The 27,634-nt window shown below is 34.1% G+C and overlaps 1 protein-coding gene across 1 annotated transcript in view; it reads right to left on the bottom strand.

Annotated features, from left to right (window-relative positions):
* ELL2 (elongation factor for RNA polymerase II 2) overlaps nucleotides 1-27,634 on the bottom strand; it is a 41,451-nt gene that overhangs the window by 10,953 nt on the left and 2,864 nt on the right. Inside the window, exons 2-8 of the mRNA XM_081320257.1 lie at nucleotides 21,275-21,322; nucleotides 14,947-15,068; nucleotides 10,087-10,250; nucleotides 8,181-8,440; nucleotides 4,510-4,634; nucleotides 4,298-4,391; nucleotides 795-1,359 (exon numbers count right to left, since the gene is read on the bottom strand). Coding sequence (XP_081176383.1) covers nucleotides 795-1,359; nucleotides 4,298-4,391; nucleotides 4,510-4,634; nucleotides 8,181-8,440; nucleotides 10,087-10,250; nucleotides 14,947-15,068; nucleotides 21,275-21,322 — 1,378 coding nt within the window. The remainder of the gene's footprint in view (nucleotides 1-794; nucleotides 1,360-4,297; nucleotides 4,392-4,509; nucleotides 4,635-8,180; nucleotides 8,441-10,086; nucleotides 10,251-14,946; nucleotides 15,069-21,274; nucleotides 21,323-27,634) is intronic.

A 27,634-nucleotide genomic window follows, 5' to 3' on the forward strand; every position in this document is an offset into this window, starting at 1 on the left:
TTTTCTTCACTGTTCTTATTTTCTTTGTTTCCCCCCCTAATACTTGTATTGTTTTGATCTTGTTAAAAATTTCTTCAATAAAAATTATATTAAAAATTATTCCTATTCTTTCTTATTAAATACAAAATAAACGTGATTTGTTTATAGAATGGAACATTTAAATTCAAAAGATGGTTATAAATCATTCCATTATTTATAGTGGTTACTTTACTAGTTAAATAATCTAATGCAGGGGTTCCCAACCGGGGGTGACTCTGGGGGTGTGAGACGATATTCTAGGGGGGTGAAAAAACTTGGGTTTAGAAGTTTCAAAATTATAATGTATATGCATAATTATTTTGAACTTTTGTAAGGGGTGCGAGAATATATCAGAAGCGTTCTAGAGGTGTGGGGTATAGAAAAGGTTGAGAGCCGCTGATCTAATGCAACCACTTAAAATAATTAAGATTAAATGATTTTAAACAGCATTTTATAATTAACTGGAAAAAAGAGATAACATTTGACATTTTTATTCATGTAAATTTGCACAGGAATTTGTTCTAATTAGCCTTTCAAATTCAGGAAGTACACATTAGATTCCTATGTCATTACTGCAACATGAGTGATACCACTACCACCACCCCGGCAATAGAAATGGTTACATTCTGGAATCAAGTGGGATCAGAGGTATCAACAACCTATCTCTAGTCTTTCCTGTATACAGATATTGGCAAAATGCTCTCACATAGCAATGCTAATGTAATAATCTGGCTTAGCTCCCTCACAGTTCAAAGTGAGATGCAAAAACAATATACCTTCACTCATTTTCTGACTGGAATTCTTCAATTTGGTAATTTCTTGGCTTTCACAGTCTCTCATTTTCTCATCTTCCTTCCCAGTGTTATGGTCTTTTATTTGGTCCTTCTCCTTATGCTTCTTCGATTTCTTTTTGGACTTTTTGTACAGTAATGAATGTTTTTCATCTGTAGACTTTGGGCACACTGACAGATTTTCAGAAGGTGCTGGGATTTCCAGTGGAGTCCTGGAAGTGTATTTTTGATGCTGGTCCTCATAAATATTGCCATTCTGGCTTAAGGTGTCAACAGGCAGGTCTTGGGTACCCCGACCTTCGGGAGTGCTTGGGGAATTGGAGTTAGAACTTGCAGTCTGGGGAGGATTTGAAACAGTGAGACAAGTTGAAACAAATGGTGGAGCAGCTGGTGCTGCAGCAGGTGGTGGTGGTTGAGAAGTTTCAGCATTTTTTTCACCAGAAGTAGGCAAATGGCTACTTAATGTTGGTTGAACTCTATTGGTAAGATGAGATATCCTTGGTTTTTTACTCATTAACGGATCAATAAAGTCAGAATCCAAAAGCCGTTTCTGCAATAAAATGTCATATGTATGGTTAGTTTTCTCTTCATTAAAAATTCAATTTAAATTGTAGACCCTGCAATTACTAGGTTGTTTTACCCTGGTGAGGAATAAAAAGAATGATAAAAATGAAGAATAACTAGGAAGAATATTAGTTAGACATTTATAGTTGATTGCTAAACTGGGATATTAACTGGAAATCACTAGTGGTCCCTGATGTAATGAATGAATAAATAACGTTTCTATTATTTTTCCTGTGGGCTGAATTTTTGGAATTACAATACAGGTGCTTGCCTTAATCATATTCATATAACAAAGCTGGCCCAAGCCATCTTCTTGATATGCAGCATCAAATCTCAGTCCTTCTTCACGCCATGTATAAAGTCATCATGCTTGACTGTGAAGCTGATCTTATTTTAAAAACAAAGATTGACTCTGTGCCCAAGAAGATAAGGATACACATCTGGCTGTGTGCTATTTATTAATTCAGAAGCAACTTGATGCTACTTCAAGATACTTTGTTGTGGGATTGCTAACCTTAAAAAAAAACCAATGGCAAGCACATGGCAACTTAAGTAAACTGGTTGGCCTTAGATCAGTAGGCACAGGGATTATTTCAGGATAATGCAGAAGCTTCCAACAGCTTTATACTCCAGAATTCAGTCCTATTTTTCAGGGGAGGCGCAAGACAGTGAAACCAGCAAACCAAAGAGACAAATCCCTCCACTCTTATATGCCTTTCTGTTATATGCCGGGATGCTCCTTCATAAAACAGCTGATATAGAAAAAGTTTTACGAACATTACATTTAAATTTCCAGTATACATCCATAACTCATGTGGAAGTACTGAGTATACCTTGTTCGTTGTTAAGAAAGGTTTCAAATAAAAAGAAAAGTAGTACTGTGCTTTTTAAATTAAAATTATTCTTTGTACAAAGGATCGTTATAGTATAATACAACTTAGGAAATAAGATTTTTAATATTTGTAGACAAATCAGAAGCAGACATGCACACACACTTCATGTTGTGGCTCTCATGTTGACATAAAAAATGAAATGCCGTGAGAGCCAGCTATCATTTGATGCAACACTGATGTGGCAATAGCTAAGTTGCAAAACATGTTCCTAACTCTGAAGGTAATGGGATATGTCCTAACGCTCCACATATAGGATGAAAAGAGCTTTGGACTGCATCTCTAAATAAATCAGTTTTAAAGAAAAAAGTGAAATATATAATACAAAGTCTAGCCTTTGGTGAGATGGGCAACATATAAATTTAATAAATACTGTATCAAATAAAACATTCCAAAAATCAAACAAAAATCTATTTGGAAAGTAATGGAAACTGGGGATTTTGCTACACTAATTAATCTCATTTGTAACTGTAATTATACAATTTCTATTCCAACTGAAACAGTACTGTGCTTAAAACAGTTTTTACCACATGTACAGTATGTAGTGGTGAACATGACATTTAGCCAAATTATATACTAACTGGACTTAAAGATTAAAGGGTAGGGTTTTTTTTTCAAAACAGAGTCTGAAGCCTCCCTGGGTTTCATTCGTGATTGAAGAAACACACTCTAACTGTAGAAATGAATTTCAATCCAGGTTCCTCATATAGCAAAAATATCAAATATAATTTGTGATTGATATCTCTAATTCCTAATTGGTGGTGGGGTTTTTTTTTATGAAAGGATCTGCAATGATAGTGTTTTGGGAAAGTAAATTGAATTAACACATAGCACAACAGTTCCAGTGCTTTCTGCTAGTTTTCTCTTTCTAAAGGCAAGAATTTTAGAAGAGGTTTGATGTAGGACCTGAGGAGTGGGTTCTTGTTTGGAAATAAATGGATGTTAAAGTTCATTTTTCTTTCAATTACTAGTTTCATATCCATTACCAAAGCTGTTTTAAGAATTTTCTGTGGGTTTATGGTCATAGCATAAAAGAAGCATCAAGAAGTTTTATTATCCAAATTCCAAAGTCTCTGAATCTGTCCTTCAGAAATTTGCCATGTATCTTGCTTAGGGACTTTTATGAGGCACTTCATTTTCATAGAATTAGTCAAAAACAAAAGTATACAATACAGAGATGGAACAAGGAATAAACTACCATAATCCTTCTGAAATATGGTATGTTTCTTGCGTAGGTTCATTTCTCCCTATTATATTCTCATAACCATCAGCCTTTGGAAAGGATCCTGACTACTTTTTTCTTTCTTTTTAAATGTATTATATTAATGCCATCTTGGAAGGATTTGTATCCTCAAGCTCAGGATATAAACTGATAGCCCAAATTCATCTGCAAGAATACTTCAGAGATGTTGTGGTAAGGATGCTTATCTATGTGTTAAATTCTTATGGGATTACCAAATCTGGCAAATGACGTTTGTTGTGACACTTGAAATCTTATGAAATATTGCTATAGCCTCAGCAGGAGTAATATATTTGCAAATTTTATTCAGTTCTTCTAAGATACGAAATATCTATTGGCAATTTCATTTTACTTTTTAAAATTAACATTTAAAGGAACTTAGTATTATTTCTATTGCACTAATTTTGATGAATTAATAGGTTTCCTTCAGCATGTACTGCTACAAAACCAATAATTTTCATCATTATATCAAAAAGAGAAATGCTATTGTTAACTGTCAGTATCTACTGAAATTGATTTACAGATGTAAATATTAATACTTTGAAAATATAACATATCCTTCTTGCAGCCAAACTATTTGTGCTTCTTCTGTAGTGCTGCCTATATTAACTAGCAGCAGGTCTTTCAATCCAACCTATATAAGCAACAGGACTGTACACAAAAGATCTTAAGTTCAGATAAAGTCTCCATCACTCATGCATATATCTTCTCCAAATGTTTCCTTCCTCCACCCATCAACTTTTGTCACGTGTTATTTATTACACGATATAGAATTAAATTGACAAGGAAAATACCTGAGAAGGGGAAGCAGATGCAACCTCTTTGACAGTACTCAAAGGAGATCCCAAGTTACTGGTGCTGGTGGCATTCTGAGATGAATGTAGTTTTCTGTAAAGATTATCCACATTCAGTATTTTGAAGAAAATCAAAATGCCCTAAACTAAATCAAGATTGTAATTTAATTTTTCTGGATGTCTACACAGGATGTGAAAGGGCTTGAACTTACCGAGAAAGTATTAATTCCAGTGACTGTCTATCTATTTCATTATATCCAGGCCAATCTTTTTGAACTTCCTTATAAACATATTCTTTCAAAGTGTAAGAGTTGTCCTTTGGATTCAGATTGGCTACCTATAGATTAGAGATACAAATACAAACGCTTAAAATTAACTGCAAGATGAAGTATCTGAAAATATTACACTTAATATCTTGAACTTTAATAAATTAATTTTATGGTTATTATGGTCCATAATTAAATATTTAATTGGTAAATTATTAAAACCATGTTCATCAACAACATAGATTTCTAAACAAAAAGAAGCATAAAATCCACTACTATAGTTTTAATATGTTTTTCAATAGAAAACCAGTACTAATAGAATAATAGAAAGAAGCCATTCTATTAATCGTGGATCTACTGCAGGGTCACACTTCTGGAAAATTACCTAACCTGAGAGGATTACTAAAATCTTTCCCATGAATGCTGGATTTAGATTTTAAAGAAGAAGGCAACTCAACGGTGACTCTGCCTTACGAATTAAGTGAGCCTGGATTTCTGGCATGGTGGCTTAAACAACTTCAGCTTGTCATAGCCTGGAGGCAGTCCTTCAGCTTTCAGTGCTTCCTGCAAACTGTCGGGATTCTTTACTCCCTCTGGACCAAGGAGGGAGCTGGAATCTAATCCATTTGATCATTGGACAGCTGCTCCTTGTGAGTGAATTGCAAAAACAGAGGTTCCAGTAAACAGTCCACGAGTGGAAAGGTTTGGGGATGAGGAATACTATGTTGTTCAAGTTTGAGGTGCACACACATTTCTAGATTATTTTTGGATTTGTAATCTTGGACAGAGTCTTCTCTTCAGTGGATAAGTATTTCTTTTTCTGTGTTTTTTTGGGACTATTGCATCTTAGAGATGTATTAAATTAACCTTTGTTAAAATTTCTCAAAAAAAGCAGGGAAAGCAAAATGATATCAAAAAATATTGGGGAAAACATCAGGCTTCCCTTTAATTATAAAAATAAAACTTTATGTTTTTGGTGAATCTGTAGTTTTAAACTTATAATTCATAATCTGAGGGAAATAGATGATATAGAAATAGGAAATATAAATGATTGAATGAATGAATGAATGATTTTTATGTGGACTTTGTCTTCCTATAGTACCTCTTGTCCTACTCTGACTGGATTGGCCTTGATTAGGAATATTATAATTAGCTCAGTCTGTGCACTGTGGACTGATTTAGTTTTAGACACTTTGGCTGACATCTGCTGGCAACTGCTGATAATTATAACATTAAAGTTGCACTTTAATTTTTTCCTGGCTTTATTTTGTTTTTATTTGCTTGATCATTTTAGAATGGCAGCATGTATAGTATGATAAACCAGAAAACCCTCCATTGAGTAGCCGCTGAAGGAGAAAAGGAAATGCCAGTTAAATCTATATTAATTAAATGTTTGAGGAACTAGAAGCTACATTGCCTGATTCACATGACTTTAAACTGGATACTAAGTTTTAATCATTTGAAAGAAAGTTTGAAAAAATGGGCAACATGGATAATTTTGTAAAAAAAATGGAAAAAATGAAACAAGTATCAGGATAAATAAAGCAAACTAATGACAGATTAGAAATTCTAGGAATAAATCAGAAATCTGAGATATAAAATTTGAAAGAGGATTGGATAATTCGGCTTTAATTGTAGTTTGGGAGAAAAAGTTCTATCTGAGATTTAGAGCTATTTCAGAGGTTCCAAAGTATATCAGAAATAAGATGGTTCAGGCTGTCAAGATCTTTTAGACTAGCAAAAGAATGACTTTGAAGAGTAAAGTGTATCAAATCAATTCATTTGCTACAATAAGACATGTGCCAAGATATATTTTAATACACTTTATAAGGAAAAGGATGAGAGGTTTTCAACAGAATTCCATATCAAAACTTAAAATTGACAATGAAGAGATAATCATCTTAAATAAAATTCCCATCCAAATTTTACAAAAAAGAAAAGAGCATTTTTTAATTGAAACACTTAAGTGGAAAACTATCCCATTTCATTGGGAAAAATTAGAAGGGATAACTTTTACTTTTCAACAAGAAAGATTTTCATTAATACTGTTCAAAGGACCAGAGATTTTTTTGAGGAATTTAAAGTAGATTTGCAAGAGACTCAAAAGGAAAGCAGACTGAGAATATCGATATGAAATTTGACAAAAAAGCACAGTTGTATAAGATAATGAAAAAGATAATTTAGAACCTGGTGGTACAAGCACAGATTTATCTAACCCTAACCCTAATCGAGTTTTTTGTACTATCCCAATTAAAATCATAAGTGATAACTGATATCAGTTATTAATAATAGCTGATCAAGATAGTAGATTTGTCAGGGTGGAAATTCAATTACAAGAATGTGAAAACTGTGTTTTGGGACTTTATAAACAACTTATGCAACAATTGATAAACCTTTCATATAGAATTGTTGCCTGGTGGGTGACTGGAACAGTGCTGTTTTCTCCACAGTAAGGAAGGGTTTTTTGTTCCTATACTTTTGTTCCCACATCAGTGAACAAAATTAAAAATTAAAAACACCCCAGGAAAATTACTACTTTTTTATTTGATGGGCATTTTACCATGTTTCCCTGAAAATAAGACCGGGTCTTTTTGGGGGGGGGGCTGCAAAAGAGGCACCAGGTCTTATTTTTGGGTGGTCTTTTATACTCACCTCCGGCACCGACAACCCCACCTAGCCGGTCCACTTCTTCTGATCGAAGTTACAGCTTCATTCTGAAGCTGCATTCCGGCCTGCATTTTGCAGTCAGGTCTTTCCGGAAGGCCTATGCAGCTGAGTGCCGAGCTATAGATTCAATCCATAGCTCGGTTCTCAGCTGCAGTGGCCTTCTGGAAAGGCCCGTGACTGAGAAATGTAGGCCTGGCTGCCAGGTAATTGGGTGCGGGGCGTGTGAGGCAGGTCCACGCCCCCACCCCTGCTTGATTTTTAGGTGTGTGCCTCACCCCAAAATTAGATCTTATTTTTGGGGTAGGGCTTATATTAGAGCCACCTCAAAAGTCAAGCTAGGGCTTATTTGCAGGGTAGGCCTTACTTTCAGGGAAACACAGTAATATTAATAGAAATATAGAGACATAAAAATGATAACTCTGGAGATTATAGTTATTTTTCAGGAAGACATCAATCATTCTCAAGAATAGATATGATATGGATTTCCAAAAAACCTGTTATTCAGGCTCTAAGTTTTACCAAAGAGTTTTTCTGATCATAACCTGGGGAATTTGGTTTTTAAAAAGAAACCCACAACTTTTAGACAGAAATTAAATGAAACATCATTACTGAAAGACTAGACAGTTAGATTGGAAAATGAAATTTTGTGTATTCCATTTATCTTATTGTAATGCATTCACTATCGTTTAATTTAGGGTATACAAATAATAGCAGAGTAAAAAAGGAAGAATAGGGGATAAATAGAAAAAAAGAATCAAGATAGTTCAAAATATAGATATAATATGCCTGCAATGTCAAATCTTCAGTGCTATATGGATGAATTTCAACATGGCCAAATTAAACCACAAGCTCATTTTGATCTCAGCAAAATACCATTTTTGAACCAATCCATCATAATAGATACAAGTTATAAAACAAAGGAGAAAGCAGAAGTGTAAATAAAATTTCACCTGCTGAAGAATAGCAGCAAGGGAATTCCTATCTTTTTGACTAACGCCATCTTTTAATAAGCGGGCAAGAAGTTCTGGTTTCTTGTAAGTCTTCAGTGCCAATAAGTGAATTATTCTATCCTTATAAGGCCGCTGTGAAATACTGTTGTTTGTATGGGTCTTTCGTATTGTACTTGCAGGGTTGATGGGGGTAGACCTTTTCCTTTCAGGAACTGCATCTGGAATACTTTGTGGTGCTTTTCGAATTTGTACTCTTTTACCTACAAGCAATAAAAACAAAACTTTTTTAATATCTTTATATCTCAGAAAAACCTGAAGTTTATTTCCCAACAAAACTGAAAAAGAAATTAACTCAAATGCAGAAATATAGAGTTTTAAATATATTTAGAAATTATGAAGTTTACATGTTTAATTTATATAAATCATAAATTCACTTCATGACTCTCATTGCCCAAGTCAGAAATAATCATCTCTGATAATTTCAAGCACTATAATGTCTAACCAGCAACCAAACAGAACTATGAAATTATATTCTTTAGTGACAGCAACATGTAATTAAATGGAGCAATCAAAAGCTATTTTTATTGGCCAAAACCTATGGGGCTCCTAATAGTTCAATAGTGCTTCAAAAATAGTAATTTAAGAATGCATGAGCTAATAGATGGCTAGCTGAAGAAAAATGAGACACAAATTTCTGCTCCCTAATCTCTTAGAATGAGCTTAAATGGACTCCAGAAGATGGCAGAGGACTGGAAGGCCTGGAGGAACATTGTCCATGGAGTTGCGATGGGTCGGACATGAGTTCGCAACTAACAACAACAACAACCTCTTAGAAATTCTTTAAGACAATCCACAATTGTCTTCTATTCTCAAAACACTTAGAATCATAAGAAAGAATGCCATTTAATCACTACCCTACCCTGAAAGTCTTAATGCAAGTCTTGAAATAATAAGTGAAAAAAACCTCATATTTTAATTCCCATTTCACCAGGGAATTTGCCATAACGAGGGAGACAGGAAAAAAGTGTGTCCCCTTCCCTAATCCATATTCTTACTTTCTCTTTAGTGAGTTTTTCTGCTTATATGCCAAAGAGAGAGGGAAGAGAGTAAGTGATAGAGCGAGTGCATAGCTCATACTGTGGGAGCTGAAAACCTGTCACCTCAACTTTATCCTATTACAGAAGAACAGTAAGACAAAGTTATGTAATGGGAGAGAAGTGAACCATCATCACAAACTCAGGTTTTTCAGAGAAAATACCAGATGACTGTGGCCTCTAACAGCGATTTGAAAGTGGCTTTGAATTGGCAGAGTTTTTGTTGGAATTACAATTCAAGTAATACTATTTGACTATAGAAGAAATTAAAGACTGTTTAGGAATAGTATCGTCAAAAATTACTTACAAAATTTATACTATAATGTAGAAGAAGAACAGATTTTGTTTGGATAAAACAGAGTAAGGCTGATCTGAATGGGGATCTGGACTTCAAAAAAAAATGGCAGATTACAAAAGTAACTTTGAAAAAGATGTTATGGATTTATGAAAAAGATGAGACAATGGATTTACAAATGAAGCCAGTTGATGACTGGATAAGTAAATAATTATTAATAATTATTACTTTTTAAAAAAGTAAATAATAGTATTAATTATTAGTAATAATTAAAGTAATAAAATATTTTAATAAATAAAGGAGACATACAAATAGTACAACCGAAGAATGATCTGGAAAGCTTTCTTATATTGGATTTACAAAAGAAACATGTTAAACTACTGAAACTATTACTGAAAAGAGCAAAGAGAAAAGGACAAAAAATCAACTTGTAACAGAAATTACAATATATTGGGTATTAAATCATACATTAATTAGAATTTAAGCAATTGTAGAAATGAGAAAAATGCAGTCATACCTACATATGGTCCACCTGGTTTTATGACTTTTGTACTTCGATTACGAGACTCTTCTTCTGCCTGGGTCATACGTTCTCTGGTCATTTGGTAAGAATCATTTGTTGCACATACAGTAATTTTATCCTGTATAAATCCTAGGCAACTGAGCTGTGATGATCCAGTACTAAGCAATAAAGGAAGAAAACAATTTTATTTGCAACAAATATGCAAAATGTATTATTATTATTATATTATTACTACTACTACTACAATATTATATTATTGTATTAATAACACATTATTGTATATTAATACAATATTAACAACAACAATAATAAAAGTTGGAAGGGACCTTAGAGGTCATCTAGTCCAACCCCCTGCTCAGGCAGGAAACACTGTACCATTTCAGACAAATGGCTGTCCAGTCTCTTCTTAAAAACGTCCAGTGTTGGAGCATTCAACGCTTCTGGAGGCAGGTTGTTCCACTGGTTAATTGTTCTAGCTGTCAGGAAGTTTCTCCTTAGTTCTAGGTTGCTTCTCTCCTTGACTAGTTTCCATCCGTTGCTTCTTGTCCTGCCTTCAGGTGCTTTGGAGAACAGCCTGACTCCCTCTTCTTTGTGGCAGCCCCTGAAATATTGGAACACTTGCCCTTCTCTTCATTAAACTACACATACCTATTTCCAGCAACCATTCCTTATATGTTTTAGCCTCCAGTCCCCTAATCATCTCTGTTGCTCTTCTCTGTGCTCTTTCTAGAGTCTCAACATCTTTATTACATTGTGGTGACCGAAACTGGATGCCAAGTTTGGCCTTACTAAGGCATTGTAAAGTGGTATTAATACTTCACGTGATCTTGATTCTATCCCTCTGTTAATGCAGCTTAACACTGTGTTGGCTTTTTTGGCAGCTGCAGCACACTGCTGGCTCATATTTAAGTGATTGTCCACTAGGACTCCAAGATCCCTCTCACAGTTACTACTATTGAGCAAGGTACCACCTACTTTACTATACCTGTACATTTGGTTTTTATTGCTTAAATGTAGAACCTTACTTTGTCCCAATAACATTCAATGTCTTTCTATACAGTTAATGGTAGTTATCAACTGTAAGGTACTATTCTGCTTTTTGCCAGTAATATAGGAATATCTGTAAATTTCAGCAATCTTTAAAAATGTCTATATGGCTTTAACTAGAAAGTAATTAGCTATTAAATCAAATGAAGTAATTTGCTACCAATATTAAATGAAATGAAATATAAAATGATTTATGAAAGCAAATCAATATTACTGAAATCAATTTCACTTGGATAAGGCTTTTTAAAAAGTTATTCCTGTTGTTGACGATCAAGGAACTGGTATTCCTTTCTGAATCTGGAGGAACCATACACTGATTATGAATTACTACCATGTTATTCAGTGACAATAGTAAGTAATCATCACAATATTTTATGATGAAAAATCAAGACTTTGTTTTAGAACGTATTTTATTTTGTTTGTCCTTAAAAATAAACTAGACTGAACTATTGGTGAATACATAAGCATATCTATGCTATTATCTTTCTGTTATCTTCAAGGCTTATTTTTTAACTTTTTAATCTACTTGTAATGTATTTCATCTCAAGCATTTGGAAAGAAAATGTACATTAATAATGTTTAAATAAATAAATAAGCATTTTTCACAAATGCTGGTCACAGATATTTATTTCTGACTGATCTTTACCAGAGTGCTGGTAAAATTTCAGGATTATTTTGGCTTTGAGTTAAAGTACTGATTTCATATTTCTAATTCTACATTTCAATCTTAAAAAACTCATTTCCTTAAAGGATGCTTATGACTTACATCCTCCATACTCTATTATATAATAGCAGTATTTATATTACTTCAAGTCAAGTAATTTTCTGTACAAAATAACTGTTGAAAGATGGCAATGTGAAGCTTAAAGAGTGATTTAGTTCAAAGGAGATTAAGTCAGTTAGATTTTTGATTATAATAAAATCTTCATATTATAGTGAGGCATTAAAGCAGGCATGTCAAACTCGCAATGTCATGTAATGCCGCGCGATGTATCAGGACTTTTTGCCCATTGCTGGCAATTGGGTGGGTGCGGTTTCGGCGTGACGCATCCAGCCCACCAGCCGGCAGTTTGACATGCCTGCATTAAAGGAAATCAAAAGCCTAGGAATTACTTTAGAAAGACTGGAAAGTGATTTGGAGTTTTGATAGATTTTCTTATGCTTACTACTTTTGCAGCCTCGAACATTATTGCAGCTTTGCCTAACAAATGCAGAAGAGGAGGCTTCAGTGATACAAGAGGCTTTCTTGTGGGTTGTTTTATTTTTCCCCCAAAACTCCTCCTATCAAGGAACCTAGAGGAGGAGAACTGCTCTGCTGCTTGTGTCTCAGATTCTGCTAGAATACCATAAAAATGACAGTAAATTGCTGATCATGTAAAAATTTAGGAAGGTGAAACTTGTTTGATCCGCAGATGCAAGATCACCAAGAAATACCAGGGTAGATAGAACAAAAACTCTGGTAATGGTAAACAATTTCTATACTGTTCCCATTAAAACTACATGGGTGTATGCATAAGAATTGAATTTGATTCACAGTAGACCACCTTATCGTCTACTAGAATTCATTTAGGCAATGGGGGAAGAGAGAAAAAAAAGTGACTCAGCTTGATTCTTCTGCTTTTTTCTGGATTGGATATGTACTTTCTTGTGCAATTCTCTACCTTGCTCGAATCTATTTAAATCTAAAGCAAAGATCCCCAACCTTTTGGGCACCAGGGACCGGTTTCTTGGAGAGAGGTTTTTCCTTGGACTGGAGGGGGTATGGTGTTGTGTGCTGCCTGCATCCCACGGATTGGGCTTTGCTTGTTTGTGCAGCCAGGTTGCTGACATGCTGTGGCCCGGTACTGGTCCACGGACCAGGGGTTGGGGACCACTGATCTAAAGGATAAGCCTTTTATACTTATCCTTCATTAACTCTCAAATTACTTTATTTGACCCACCCTAGTGACTACTTTGGAGTTCTTTGGCTCTTTCATTTTTAACCACCATTCCTTCATAGACTATTTCTTCATACACATACTGAATTGTAACTACTAGTATTTCTTGATTTGATGACTATTCAGAGTTACAGTGGTCTCAGAAATGGTGCTTTATGGCCCTTAAAGCACTTCTGGCTGTTGTCAAATGTCTCCCCCAGTCACTTGATTCAGCCACTTGTTAATAGGCTCACATTTATGATTGATTGCAGCAATTTGTGGTTAAAAAAAGTCATTTGGAGAAATCCTTAAGCACTAGTAAGACTGCATGATTCACTTAATCATATTTCAGAGTTATGACGGTGTGATTCTTTTAATGACCACTGTAAAAAACAGTTGTAAAATTGGATCTGGTCACCTGGGTGCCTCTTACAACTGAAATTCTGGTTCCAACTGTGGTTGTAACTCAAGGACTACCTGTACAATAGTGATAACACATCATTTTTTTCAGAATTAATTTCTGAAAAATATATTAAATATATTATTTCTAGTGATTAGCTCTGGCTAGAAGGTCCCAACTTAGAATAGTAAAATCAGTCAGAAGAGGACAGGCACTTTAACTTTTAGTAAGAGTTTACATTTAAGCAGTATTTTGGGGAAAAAGAATAGGTCATTTTTTAATTTGTTTCAGCATTTGTCTGTTGTTTTGGATTATATGGAAATTATCAGGACATATTTTCCTCAACCTTTTATTTTTCTGTTAGAAAAGCTGCAGAAGAAATATTTCAATAATTTATTACTGTGAAATCCCTGAACTGATCTGGCAGGATATAAAGATCTACCATTCTTTACTTTCATCCCATCCTACCCCTACATTTCAATCTTTTCTGATTCCGGTCGCAAGTTGGTTTAGATTTAATCATGTTCCCTTTAAATCTCCTATTCAAGTTAAATCTCAGTTTTGAATATTAAATCTTGGACTCTAGTGTTAATGTAATAACTATATTTTTACTTTGCTTTCCTGCATCAAGTTAGGTAGTCGAGTACATCTTTCTTTGAATTAAAGGTACTGAAAGGTATAGGAATAAGTATAAGATGAGCAAAATGCAATGAATCTTCCTTTTTAAATACATTTCAGGTACATTACAAAAGGTTTCATCTAACAGAAATAATGCCTTCATCTATAAAAGTATCTTTCAGAAACAAATACTGCATATGAATTTTACATCTTTTACATTTTTCTTGAAGCTATGTAAACACTACTGCGTTAGCTTTTAATTTTGTTGTATTTGCTTATATATTTGTTCCTTCCTTTCTATCTTTTTTATTATCAATGTTCTGATTCTGTTCATCTTAGTAAAAATTCCTAGATTCCAAAAAAGGTAGTCTGATACCATCAAAATTAAGAACCACAGCATTTTCTCTCAATTTCCAGATGTTTTTAAGTATACATTTAATGTATGTAACATACACACACACACACACACACACACACGTACACACACGTTTGATCATATAATTATTTCATCCTGGATGCATGCTCCATTTCTACAAGGCTGAGAAATAAAATAGTTCTCACTGTGAATGTCAGCAATGTGTGTACTGTTACAAACGGAAGAAATTCCAAAGTAGACAACATAATTTGTCATATGTACACAACAAAGGGGGACCAGAGGGAGAACTGGCATTTTCCATAGACAGCATAATGAGATCTAAACAAGACGATTTCCCTAACTGTATTTTTCAAAAGACTACAATTTTAGAACTAGGGTTTACACTTAGTATTTGCTGTGTTGAATTCTTTTTGACTGCTCATTGCAACAAGGCTACAGACACCAGCAACAATTAAACAAAACAATTTCACTTTTATTCCCATTAGTAAATCCTTTACCTTGAAACAGTTTGCTGGACACAGTCAAAGCTTCCCTGAGGATTATCTTTGCCAACATTTGACAGATAGAAATCAAAGGTATGGACTTCATTTGGGACATCAGTTTTGGGAATCTTTACAAGCTGAAACACAAACAAATACAAATCTTTATCTATAATGCTATAATAATGAAACTAAGCAGATACTTTTTCATATTTACAACTAATTTACAATTAGGACTTAATAGGATTCTGATATAATAAATCAGACATGTCAAACTCGCGACGTCACGTGACGTATCGGAACTTTTCCCCCATTGCTGACAATGGGGTGGGCACGGTTTTCTGATGACACGTCCGGCCCGCGAGCCGGCAGTTTGACACCCCTGTAATAAATGAAACTTTAGTCTGCCATTGACATATCCATTGAGCCCAAGAAAGAAATGGAATTTAATTCAAACATTTAATATTTAAATTCAACAAATTATCTTTGGGGTTATAAAACTTCTAACAGTATTATTTTTACATTTAGAAATATTGTAAGCAAGCTGCCTCTTCCACTGAGAAAACTTAGAACAAATAATTCAAGCAATTTTGTTGACTCTTATCCCTGAAGATACCAAACATATTACAGTAGTCCTAAAGCCTGCTTTTTCATAAGGATGTGTTTGCAGCATATTTCCTTCTCTTCTGTTGATGGACTAAAAAAATAATAATCAGATACCATAACAAGTCAGTCCTATTTGTAATATATTGCAAAAATTTGAGAGATTACGAGAATATAAGGCACTGATGCCAGAACCTTTTATTACTTCTCATCCAGACATTATTATGCCCTAATACAGACACCCATACCCATAGGAGAAATTAAGTTGGCTGATAACATCATATAATATCTTATGTCAGATCTCTGGATAAATTCTTCCATTTGATTTAAGGAGATATCAAGCAATAAAGGGAAAACAAGCCAAAGCTGCTACTCCATAACGCATACTTTTAAATATGTGCATACGTATCAGTAAGCAATGCCTCCCCCAAATCTTTTAAAAATATATCCAGAATATCACGTTGAATTTTTTAAAAATACCAAATGTATTGCTCTTCATTTCAGCATAAATTATTCCACAGAGAGGCCAACACATTTTTTTCTAATCTAAAACCACTCCCTTAGTCAAAATAAGAATCAACCAATAAGTTGGCAGCCATCAGTCAATTATATTGCTGAGACAGAAGAACATGCCTGTATATTACTTCATAGTTTACTTGACAAGAACTGAATGGGTGTAAGATACCATTGTTTATGAAACCTATGTGAAACAGTTGTCTCAAAGAAGGCAAATGATAAGCAGTAGGCTGAGGTAAGCAATACCTATGTGTTTCACAAGCTTGATCTGCATCCTAAGCTAGTCTACTGCATTCAGTGTCTGAAAGTTTTGTTGAACTACCAGAATTCAAGTAATAAATGACTGCCAATCTATGTAGTTGGCTTCTATACATATTTATATAGCGAGGGGCTTTTCCTCAATAATATAGAACACACTTTATATACCTAAAAGAAAAATTCTTTTCTTTAGTATATTCAGATAATACTGAGAAAAGCCTGTCTGAGAAACTGCTCCTGCTGATCCTAAGATAAGTAGCTATGAGTAATCTATGTTTGGGGTGGGAGCGTTGCATACACAAAGAAAGAAATGATCTGCTGTAACTATATTTTCCAAAGGTTACCATAAAAAAAATGTTCTCAGAAGAGCATTAGTTGCAATTATAGATAATACCCTTTACTGTTCTATTATAGACAAAAAAGAATAGCTGAAATGACAATAAAAACTAAACATATTTGCATATTATGATTGATAGCACAATATGGTTCCAGATTTGATAGTGAATATTAACAGGCGCAATCCAGCACCAACAATCCATATAACAAGAACAGAGAAATTGCAATGTGAACTTGTTTATAAAAAATAAAGAACTGAAATTTAACATGTTGAATAGGTAACATTCTAAAAGTCTTTAAACTAATATGCTATAAATTACAAGTATTATTTTGTAGCCTAATTTTTGCAAACAAATTATTGCTGAATCTTCTGGTTATAGGAAAGATAAGAGTAATATGATCTGCACACTTGATGACTGACTGATCAATGTACAACTCTGGTTAAACAATAACTTGAATTCACAAGTAGGGATAGAAGTACAGTGGATGGAAACTAACCAAAGAAAGAAGCAACCTAGAACTAAGGAGAAATTTCCTGACCATTAGAACAATTAACCAGTGGAACAACCTACCTCCAGAAGCTGTGAATGCTCCAATACTAGGAAGTTTTTAAGAAGAGAATGCACAACCATTTGTCTGAAATGGTATATGGACTAGAAGACCTCCAAGGTCCCCTCCATCATCATCATCATCATCATCATCATCATTGATCATCTCACAGTTGGCCAGATGTTCAGACTGGATTTGGCATTTTTGTCTATCTATCGAGTCCTTACCAAAGGCCTGGGATAGGCAGATGTGGATGTTTGATGGTATTGCAGATATCGTTGCAGCATGGAAGCAGTTCCTAGTTAAGGCCACCTTTTGCAAAACTAATGGCGAATTTGTCAATGCCACTGGTGTTCAAGTGGTGCTCCAGTTGTTTTGGTATTGCACCCAAGGCACCTATTAGTATTGGTACTACCCTTGCTTGCCTTTGCCACAGTCTTTCTATTTGTAGGTCTTTGTATTTTGTTATCTCCTCCTCCTCTTTTATTATTATTATTATTATTATTATTTCTCACCCTTATCCTGATATTTGATTTCGTTTTGCTCTTTCCCATTACTTAACACTGGTATTGCTTTAGAATAAGAATTATGGTCTGTTTTGGGTGAATTCCAAACCTATGGCAATTTATGAAAAATCTGGGGCAGAAAGAACCAGAAACACAATTTGTTCTACTTGAAAGGATTTTCCAAAACTCTACCCCCCAATATTTTGATTTGGGTAGTAGATACTTGAAGATACTTGATAGGAAGGGGAAAAGGGGAAATAATGTACTTAGCTTATATGAAAATTGTGATTAATCCACCATTGGTTATATCTATCGTAGCCTTTTGGACAAGAGATAATGTAAAAGGGGGGGGGGAAGAGATAAATTTTTCACTTTATTTTAAACAATATATTTTTAACAATATATCCCATTGAAATAATAAATTATTTTAACTAGTTTTTCTATATGAAAGACCAGTGCTTTTTTTGTAAGAAAAAATATGCCGGAACTCAGCCCCCCCCCAGCCATTCCTTGATTGGCAACCTTTTACTCCCCTCCTGAGCAGACTGCCATGCTAAGGTGGATGGGATGGGTGGGGTAGGCCCAGTCCCCCTCTGCTGTTTCGAAGCCAGGGGGGAGTGACGGTGAATGACTTCGCTGCCACTGTGCGCTGCTGGAGGGGCTTTCTTTAAGCTTTGCCCCAAAGATCACCTGCCTGGGCGCAGCCGCCTCCACCTTGTCCTCCACCAACTCTCCCGTGGCTTGTGCCATGACCGGGTGGCACAAGCCTCCCCAGCCGCCTCCCTCCACCAGTCCTTTGTCACCTGTCTCATGGAGAATGGAGAACATAGCAGCTCTGCGCAGGGATTCAGAGAAGAGAACAGCAATTGCTTGCTGCCCTGCATTGCCCCACATCTCCCTTCTGGAAATGGCAGCTCTGTTTCCTGCCAGTTCTCCTCCTGGCGCAGCTCCTCCCTCTTCCTGATAACATTTCTTTCCTAACCTGCTTTCCAACTCTGGCGTGTTTCTCTTCTGCTGCAGGGAAACGGAGTTTGTTGGACTTGAAAAGTTCAGTCAGACCTTCCAACTTCTTGTGAAATCTTTTTTTTTCTGCCAGAAGTTGGAAGGTCTGATTGAACTTTTTTTAGTTGCACAAATTCCGTTGAAAAAAAAGTGCCGGAATGTTGTTCACTGTATTCTATGACAAAAAAAAGCCCTGTGAAAGACATTTTTCTACATGCCTGTTTTCTTTGTATCATTTCTCTCCATAAGGGGTAGTCCCATTCAGTTTTGATCCTACAGTATTGAATGTACAGTATATAGTTTAGTATACCACTGTGGGATGACCTTTTCCCCTTTTGGCGTACTTATTTATATTCTGCTTATGTTCTATGTTTGACTCTTGTCATGCACAAGACTCAATCTACTCTGCTATAAAATTAAACAGCCAATATTTGACCCCGCTAAGGGCTACCTTCACTGAAACTTCTCAGTATGCAAATCAAGAACGGCATATAAACATTGAGGAAATAGTTTGAGCAAGCAATTTCAATGGTCAAAAGGGTATGTAATTCCACTCTTCCTCATACTTATTTCTTTGAAACATGACAAATTTCATCTCCCCATAAATATCTAATTATCATGAGAATTTCATCATGTGCAAAGTACTTTAATTTAATAAACTATATTTTAAATAAGCAGATCACATATACAATCAAACAGCCTATATTCATTACCCCATAATAGTCTGTTTCATGTTTTTTCCCCTAGTTCAAGCAAAAAAAAAAAGATCTGCACCATTTTATATAATGAGAAAATGTTTTCTAAAATCATACTTGGAACCAGGAACTACTAGAATGGGCTACCACCAGACCAATCTGGTGCATGAAAGGCTATTTCTGTAATATTAAACACAATCCTTGAAACAAATTAATCACTCTATAACAGATCCAATAGGAATACTGATTAGTGAGGCTTATTACTCATGGTAACAATTATTATAACTATCACTATGAGTCTAACTAATTATAAAGTCCAAGCCAAGAGGGCTGTGTAACTCCTTGAAAGTAATTTAAAGAAGTTTCAAAATTAATAGAAGAGTGGTCTGCAACTTTTTAAAACAGCTGCACCTCTCCCCAAATCACGAAACTGTCCTCTTTAATTGCCACATGATATTGGGAAACAACACAGCTGTTTCAATTTTGAAACTTAATATAAAGTACTATACAGCTATAAAAGCCAGTACATAAAAATTCCCAAAATGGTCTGAATGTTTTTCATGCAAGCAATAAATAACTCAGATCTGTTTTGAGGATAAAATACATGTGAAATTTAGTTATTGATATCATTAAAAGCAAATTCATGAATACAGGATTTTTCATGTATGTGTGTGCTTATTTTGCTTTTTATTTAATTTTCTTCTAGTAATCATAGCCATAACATTCAAAGCATCTCATCCTTATAGAAAAAAGCTAATCTTCTATTCCATATTTCCAAAAAGAATTAAGAAAATGCAGATAGCCAAGAGACAGACAACAAATAAATAATCAGGTAGCCGTCATATGCATACACCTGATATTTATAGACACCTATTAACATGAATATGCTTACATGCCACATTTTATTGTATTTTACTCATGGGTTATAATTTTTATTATTTTACAACATTTTATAACATTACATGCAGCTCGTGTAATTTTGGTCACAGTTTATGTTCTATGTTAAGTATTACTTGAGTTCATATTAGGCAGAGAGGGAAAAGTGTAGAAAAAGAAAACTGCCAATTATTATATTAAAAATAAATACAAGAAGAATTTGGTCACATATGTAACTAGAGTCCATGTTGTTTCTAATTTAATGCCTGACATCTTTCTCCTAAATATTTAAACATTTGTCAAAAAATAAGTAATATGGCTGATAAAAAATGTTCATATGGATAATAGCATGAGAAACATGACAGGCAGTTTTTTTCCACAGTCCAACTGATCAATATTTCAACTGATATATTGTAAACAAAAAACTTTAAAGAAGTAGCATAAGCCGGTGTAAATAGTAAATAGTAAAAAGCCAATATTAAATGATATATCCAGCAATTATCAGAAATAATTACATAGCAAAACTTACAGGAATTTTGACTAATTTTAATTTTTTCAATGCCATTCTGCCTCCCAATTTTCAAACTTACAAACTATTTACATTCAAAATCAATTAAAAATTGCCAAAATAACAAGTACAAGAAATTGCCATGAACCAGTTGAATAAATAAATCAGCCAGGTGTCTGAGTTTTAGTCTAACTTAAGGTGGGCCACACACTCTTAACGGAACCCACTTTATAGGGTTCTTGGAGGTAAATGGGAGAAGGAAGCATTATGTTTACTGTCTGACAAAATTAAGATATAAATTTAATAAATGAAGAAATCAAATGCTGTACTTTATCATTTGATCACAGTAAGATTATAAAACAGGAAATATTTTCAAATATATGTTTATACATAACATATTCAATACATAAAATAATTTAAAACAGATGTAGCTTATTACTTAATATAACCTACTTTAACTGTAGCTAGATAAGGATTTTTTAATAAAAAATACATACCCCCTGAAGCCCTTGAAATTGTATTGAAGGTCGAGAAGGAATTAAATTCTAAAGGAAAAAAAGTAAGATTGTTACAAAACTTAAAAAGTAAAAAATATTTTAGCAAAACACTATAAAGGATTATGTAAGTAATGCATACTTAACAGAAGTATGTTAAAAAGTACCATAAGAAATTATATACTAATTTCTAATATTATAGAATTTAGATATGGAATTTCTGAAATAACCTGTTTTACTTCTAGTTAAAATAGAAATACTGTACTGATGCAAAAGAAATAAAATTTAATTCATTTGGTTTGAATGTAAAAGACAAGCTATTAATTTGCTATTAATATTAACTAATCTGGGATTTATTTGAATAGTTGCTAGACACATAATATATTATTAGTTTTAGAATGCTCACACAATGAATAGCATTTAAAATATTAAATAGTAAATGCTTGTTAAACTGTTATAGAGCTCTCTCTTTCTCTCTCTAATTACCTAACTGCATATACAGTGTCTATTGTGGTAAAAGGAAACCAGTAATGAATATAAAAAAACAGAAGGAATGGCTTTGAGAATACTAAAGTCAATACAAAAAGTTGATAAAACAGCAATATCTAATTATTAAAGAATTTATTTGTCCCTCAGGAAGTATAATTTTTGTTAACAGCAAATTATTTCTATGTACTAAATCTCTGTTCAAAATTGTTTTTGACTGTTTGATTTCTATAGCTGCCCCTCTCAATAAGTGACTTTGGGCGGCATACGTAATTTATATGCTGCCTTTCATATTAATGAAATATATTGAAGAAAAAAATACTTATTTTAATTGGGTTTTGATGACAATTATGGCAATGCAAATCTTTCAAAAGAGATGCTGATAAACACTTGGGAAGGTATACAAAGCACATTTCTCAAAATGTTAACATAGCTACATCTTTTTCCTGACTCCTACAGCAGTTTTAGAAGCTATTCCTGTCTGTCTCCCCATTGGTAATTGCTTTGCTAGGCAAAATGTTAGCTGTATGAGCTTGGGGGAAAAAACAGCTTCCTTAACATTTAAAACAGTTAAAATAGCTATATATTGTGAACACCTCTTTTGAAGAATTTAAACAGCCCTAATAACAAAAACTAATTTAGTTATTTCTTTTAAAAAATACTTCACAGCACCTCAATCAATTCATTTCAGAAAAATCAATCAATAAATAATTCAACAGCTATAAAAATGAAATATTTTATATTCTTGTATTGTTAAAATTAATTTACAGTATTAGAAAAACCAATTGTAAGAAATTTACTTTAAAAAGTAATCTCCCCTCTCCTTAGCTTCAAACCCAGGGCTTTTTTTGTTAGAATGCACCGGAATGGAGTTCCAGCACCTTTTTTCGATGGATTTTCCAGAGTTGCATTCTTTTCCTATTGTTTACCTTCCTATCCTGGTTTGTTTTTGAAAATGCCCCGCTGGCGATATGGTCCCTCCGGCGCTGCCTGCCTCCTCTAGGAGGAGCCATGAGGTGCTGGAGCACCACAGCCAGAGTGTGGTTTGATTGGCTGGGTCAGACCATGTGGTGTGGAAGCCGATGGTGGTGGTGGTGGTTGGAGACACATAAACACGGAGGCCGTCTTTCATGAGAGGGTGAGTGAGCCTTTTGCCTTCCCTTACAGAAGGTGGGGTGTGAGGTTAAAAGGAGGCGAAGTGAGAGGAAAGAAAGGCAGCTGGCGTGCAAGATTGCCCGACAGCGAAACTTTGCTGTTTCAGTTCCTTGGGTAATTCAAAGGTTGGGATGTCTACAAAAATCTCTTTTTAGTCTTTTATACTTTATATTCAAACTGCAGAGGGGAAGAATAAGAATAAAGCCAATCTTGTGATTTCGAGGTATTAATAATATATATTAATTATGTATTGGTCAGATGTAAAGGTAGACCAACAGTATGAGGTTTAATTAGATCTATTTATTAAATTGGGTTTAACTTAAAGGGTAAATTAAAAGTAATCTGTTCACTGACAAAGTTTCAACTTTAATTTGTTTCAAGTCAATATTCATATTAAACTCCAAATGTAAATTTTTCTTAATTTTTCAACTTATTTAATTCAATCTTTTACAAGCAACCAAATTTTGTTTTATTGGGCCAATGTCATTCCACATAGAAAGCTGACATTTCTACTCATTAAACTAAATGGGTATGCCAATGGTAAATGTCCAAAAGATTAATAAAATGCCTTCTTGTAATTTAAAGCCACACAGTGCATGGTAAAATTAATAGTATTAACTTATCTTGAATAAAATCCTAGTCTTTTAGATACACTAAAAATTGAAGGGTGTTTTTTTTCAACTACAAAGGTAAACCTTGTAGGATAGGCAAGGCGGGTTGTATGACGTGTGTGAGTTCCAGCACTTTTTTTTTAAGAAAAAAAGCACTGTTCAAACCTATAAGCTATCTACCTCCTCCCCACAAAAAGGCCAATTTCTAGAATTTAACTCAAGCAACTTTAACCACTGACAGAGATAGGCAATGGAGTGTGTGTGTGTGTGTGTGTAGGGCTTGGCTTCAAGAGCAACACTAGAAAATGTAGGTTTGGTTTTCAACTACAGCAAACTAGTAAAATTTTATCATAGAAAACAAACTTCATAAAATGCCTTTGTATCCTTCCAACTTCTTTTTGCAGCTCTGTCAGTGAACAGAGTTGAACTGGAATACCAAACCAAGGGTGGGCAACCTGTGACTGCACACAGCCTCCACACAGCTCCCAGCCTCATTTCTGCAGCTCCAAACGAGGTTCTATATTACCTATAACATAATCTGATTCTACTCAATTTTAATCTGAATGTAAAAAAGAAATGCTGCTTATACAACAAATTTTAATAAATTAACAATTCAGTCCTATGGATATTAAGAACATAACTGGTTTGCTAGATCAGGCAAAAGCCCATAAAATGTAGCTTTTAAAAAATTAGATGAGAAATATCTAATTCGTTACTGTTCCCCTTGAACAGTATTTAGAGCATACTGTCCCCAATCTCAAGACAAATAGCCATTTTACAGTTGGTACTAAGTTTGTACAGTGCATCAACAAAAGTGTTGTCTGTCCACGGACACCCATGTGCTGACAGTCAGCTTTTGAGGTAACCATTTCAAAGCAGTTTTTTTTAACCCTTTAAGGAGGGACTTTTTAACCCTTTACGGAGGGATATTTCAATCAGATTAATTTTGAAAAGCAAAGCTTTCAAACACACATTTGCTCAGCTCAATTCATTATTACATTTAAAGTGATTGGGCTATTTAAAACCATTTTAAAAATATTGCAAAATAAAAGAAATCCAGGCTGATAGGAACAAGTACCTGACCTTGGCTACTCTTGATCAAATAAATTCTGTTCAGTCAGGCCTGATTCATATTTGGACAGGAAGCTATCAGGAAATACTAAGGATTCAGGTTAGAGTGGGAAGTTGAAAAAAACCTTGGCAAGAAAGCATCGGCAAACAAATTCCGTATTTTTGCCAACCAAGGTACATGGACATGTCCAAACAACTCAAGAACTGAAAAATTGCGCTGCTACTTTAAGCAAAGAGAATTGATTGAAGAGAACTAACTAAAAACGCAGATAGAGATGTATATACCCAAGGTATCAGGCCCAAAGAACCAAGAATGACATGTAGAGTTAGTTCTGAGTAGCTATTATTATTGTTCAGCTATTAACAAACTCTTGCCACACTAGAGCAAACTATCTGCAATAACTATTAGATACATTCTGTGAACTCCTGAGGGAAGGGGGGAGGTTGCCATCTTTGCCCTTTTCCTGCTTTCCAGAAATTCCAAACTGGGAAAGAGCCACTCCCTCCTGCAACTCTGGATTACATTCCATCACATAATCACTAGGAAACTGGACAACAGCACTGCAGTAGATTGCAGTAGATTATGTGCAGAACTGCTGTAACTCATTTTCTCATGCATCATCCAGCTTTTGGCAATGTATGTAAAATAATGCTAACCTATTTGAATCTATTTGTAGGATACTTTTATAAAATCCATAGAAACTCAGAAAGTAATGTTTTTAAGAATATGAGTTATAAATAATACCTTTATTCCTAGATTTTATTGGTAGACAGAAAATTTAATGCTCAATCACAAATCTATATGCATCTATTTAATAAACAAAAATCCAGATTTCTGAACCACAGGCAGCAAACCATTTCAACAAGGGAAGTTTTTAAAAAAGTTAACTATGAACTCTCTTCTTCTGACTGTATATGTCAAATCATTAACAGAGCAGGCTTTTCTATTGTAAAGCGATTATACATTTTGTCTGCTAAAGTGGCTTCCAGAAGAACTTGAGATTAATTTTTTAAAAAAATCCTGGGAATACAGATATTATAATTCATCTGGGGGGGATAATTCCTTCTCTTCCCCCTCTTGTGGGCATTTATGTTTCTCTTCAATCTTCCTTAATTTCTAGGGCTCAGCCAGATTGAGTAGAGGCAATTGAACACCTGCCCTTTTCCTTGGAAGCTTCTGTGTTCTGACCACCTCTGGCAAAATGATCATGGCCATATGTGGAAATTGAGCAGAGTGACTAAAGTTACCTTTGCTAGTGATAAGAGAAGCAACATGCATACAAACTTGAAATCAAAAGTAAACAGAGATTTGTCCCTGCCATAGCTAGCAGCATTAACAGAGGGTTGCAGATAAAAGAATGGATGCAAGTGAATAGCTAATCCTACACTGGAAAATCAGAAAAGTTGGAAGACGTGCACTGTCTTTAATCACAATTTCACCATTTATTTTAAAATGCAGGATATTGATCCCACATATAGTCAGTGGAAGGAAGTAACTCCCTTCCCCCAATAAGCCTATCACATTTACACCTATGACATTTAAAACAGTTCTGCATACCCGAGTACAGAGATCTACATATGTAAGTGGTATTTAGATAGCTTGGTCTGTAACTACTTAGGGATCTTAGCTCAAAAACAGAATTCTGAAATTGGTTTCCGAAATCCAGGTAGAAACTTAATCAGTGCCAGGATAAAAGGTAAAAAATCAGATGTATATGCATTTTTGTATTGATCACAACTATCAGATAAGAAGATTAAAAAGTCCTGACATTTATCAAATTCTGACAGCATTTATTTTGAGGCTTATCTTCAAGAGAATGATTACATTTAGAATAGTCCTAATTAGAATAGTATTAAAGTATGCTTAGATACTAATATAGCAAGACTGATCACAGATTAACAACAGAAAAAGCTGGTCACAGAGGTACTCTCATTATATTTAAATGAAATTAAAAGGGTTTTTTTAATTGAGGAAAAAGTCAAAAGACAGACTGTCATGTATTAGTATTATTTATTTTATTACTCATTGCAGAGATGACATTTCAATATAGCTTAAAAATTTGAGTTTCTTTAAATGACATATGCATTTCATAGCTACTACTGTCCACTTATCAGACAGTAATAATGTGAAAGTTGCAGTTTCTATCTTCTTTATGCTATAACATATTATAAAGCATATTAAAGGTGGCTGTATTTATTTTGAACGTTACCCTTTCAGTTAACATCTAAATCTCTTTAATGTATAACATGCCATATTAATAACAGGCACAAAGGCCTACTAAACTAAGGAATTTATGTTAAACTTTTACATTGTTTTAAATATTTATTGGAGTCTGGCTATACGTATGGTTACAATAGTGTTAAATTAAGATTCTTTTAGAATGGATGGCCATAATAAATGCAATTCAACAAATAAAATTAGTTCATATTTATTCCTACATTTAATTATAGCAATTATTTCTTCCTATTTTATTGATTTAGGAAAATTTTGCTGTTGAATTAGTTCAGTCAATGGAAAACCTAATGTAGATTACCTTTTCAATATAAGCAAGGCTAAATCTGATTATTAGTCATTTTTAAGCTATCAACAGCTAGTTAATAACTCTATAGATAACTGTTTAAATAATGTGCAAGTTCCTTTCTATCACTAGTTCTTTGAAAATCACATTTTGAAGAATTCAGTTTTTAATACCATTTCGTAAGACAGGTAGCCAAAATTAGATGGATCATTTTATGTTTTTCAACTAATTAAGGAACCTGTTTATAATTAGAAATAAATATTGTATTTACAATATAGATTTATATATACATTCTCAGAAATATGTTCTAGATTGAAATAACATTGTTTGTTCCCCAATGTATAAAAGATTGTACACTTAGTATAATTTCTAATACTTCAGATTCCCTATCCTTAGTTTTTTAAATTAATCATTTGAATTGTACATGGCAAGTGTAATTATTTTTCCATATAAAAAAGCTGAGATTAGAACACATTTTATGTATTCATGAATGTGTAACCCATGCCACTGCTTCAGATGAA

The sequence above is a fragment of the Vipera berus genome, assembly GCF_964194415.1.
Source record: "Vipera berus genome assembly, chromosome: 2".
In the NCBI taxonomy this organism is placed as follows: Eukaryota; Metazoa; Chordata; class Lepidosauria; order Squamata; family Viperidae; genus Vipera; species Vipera berus.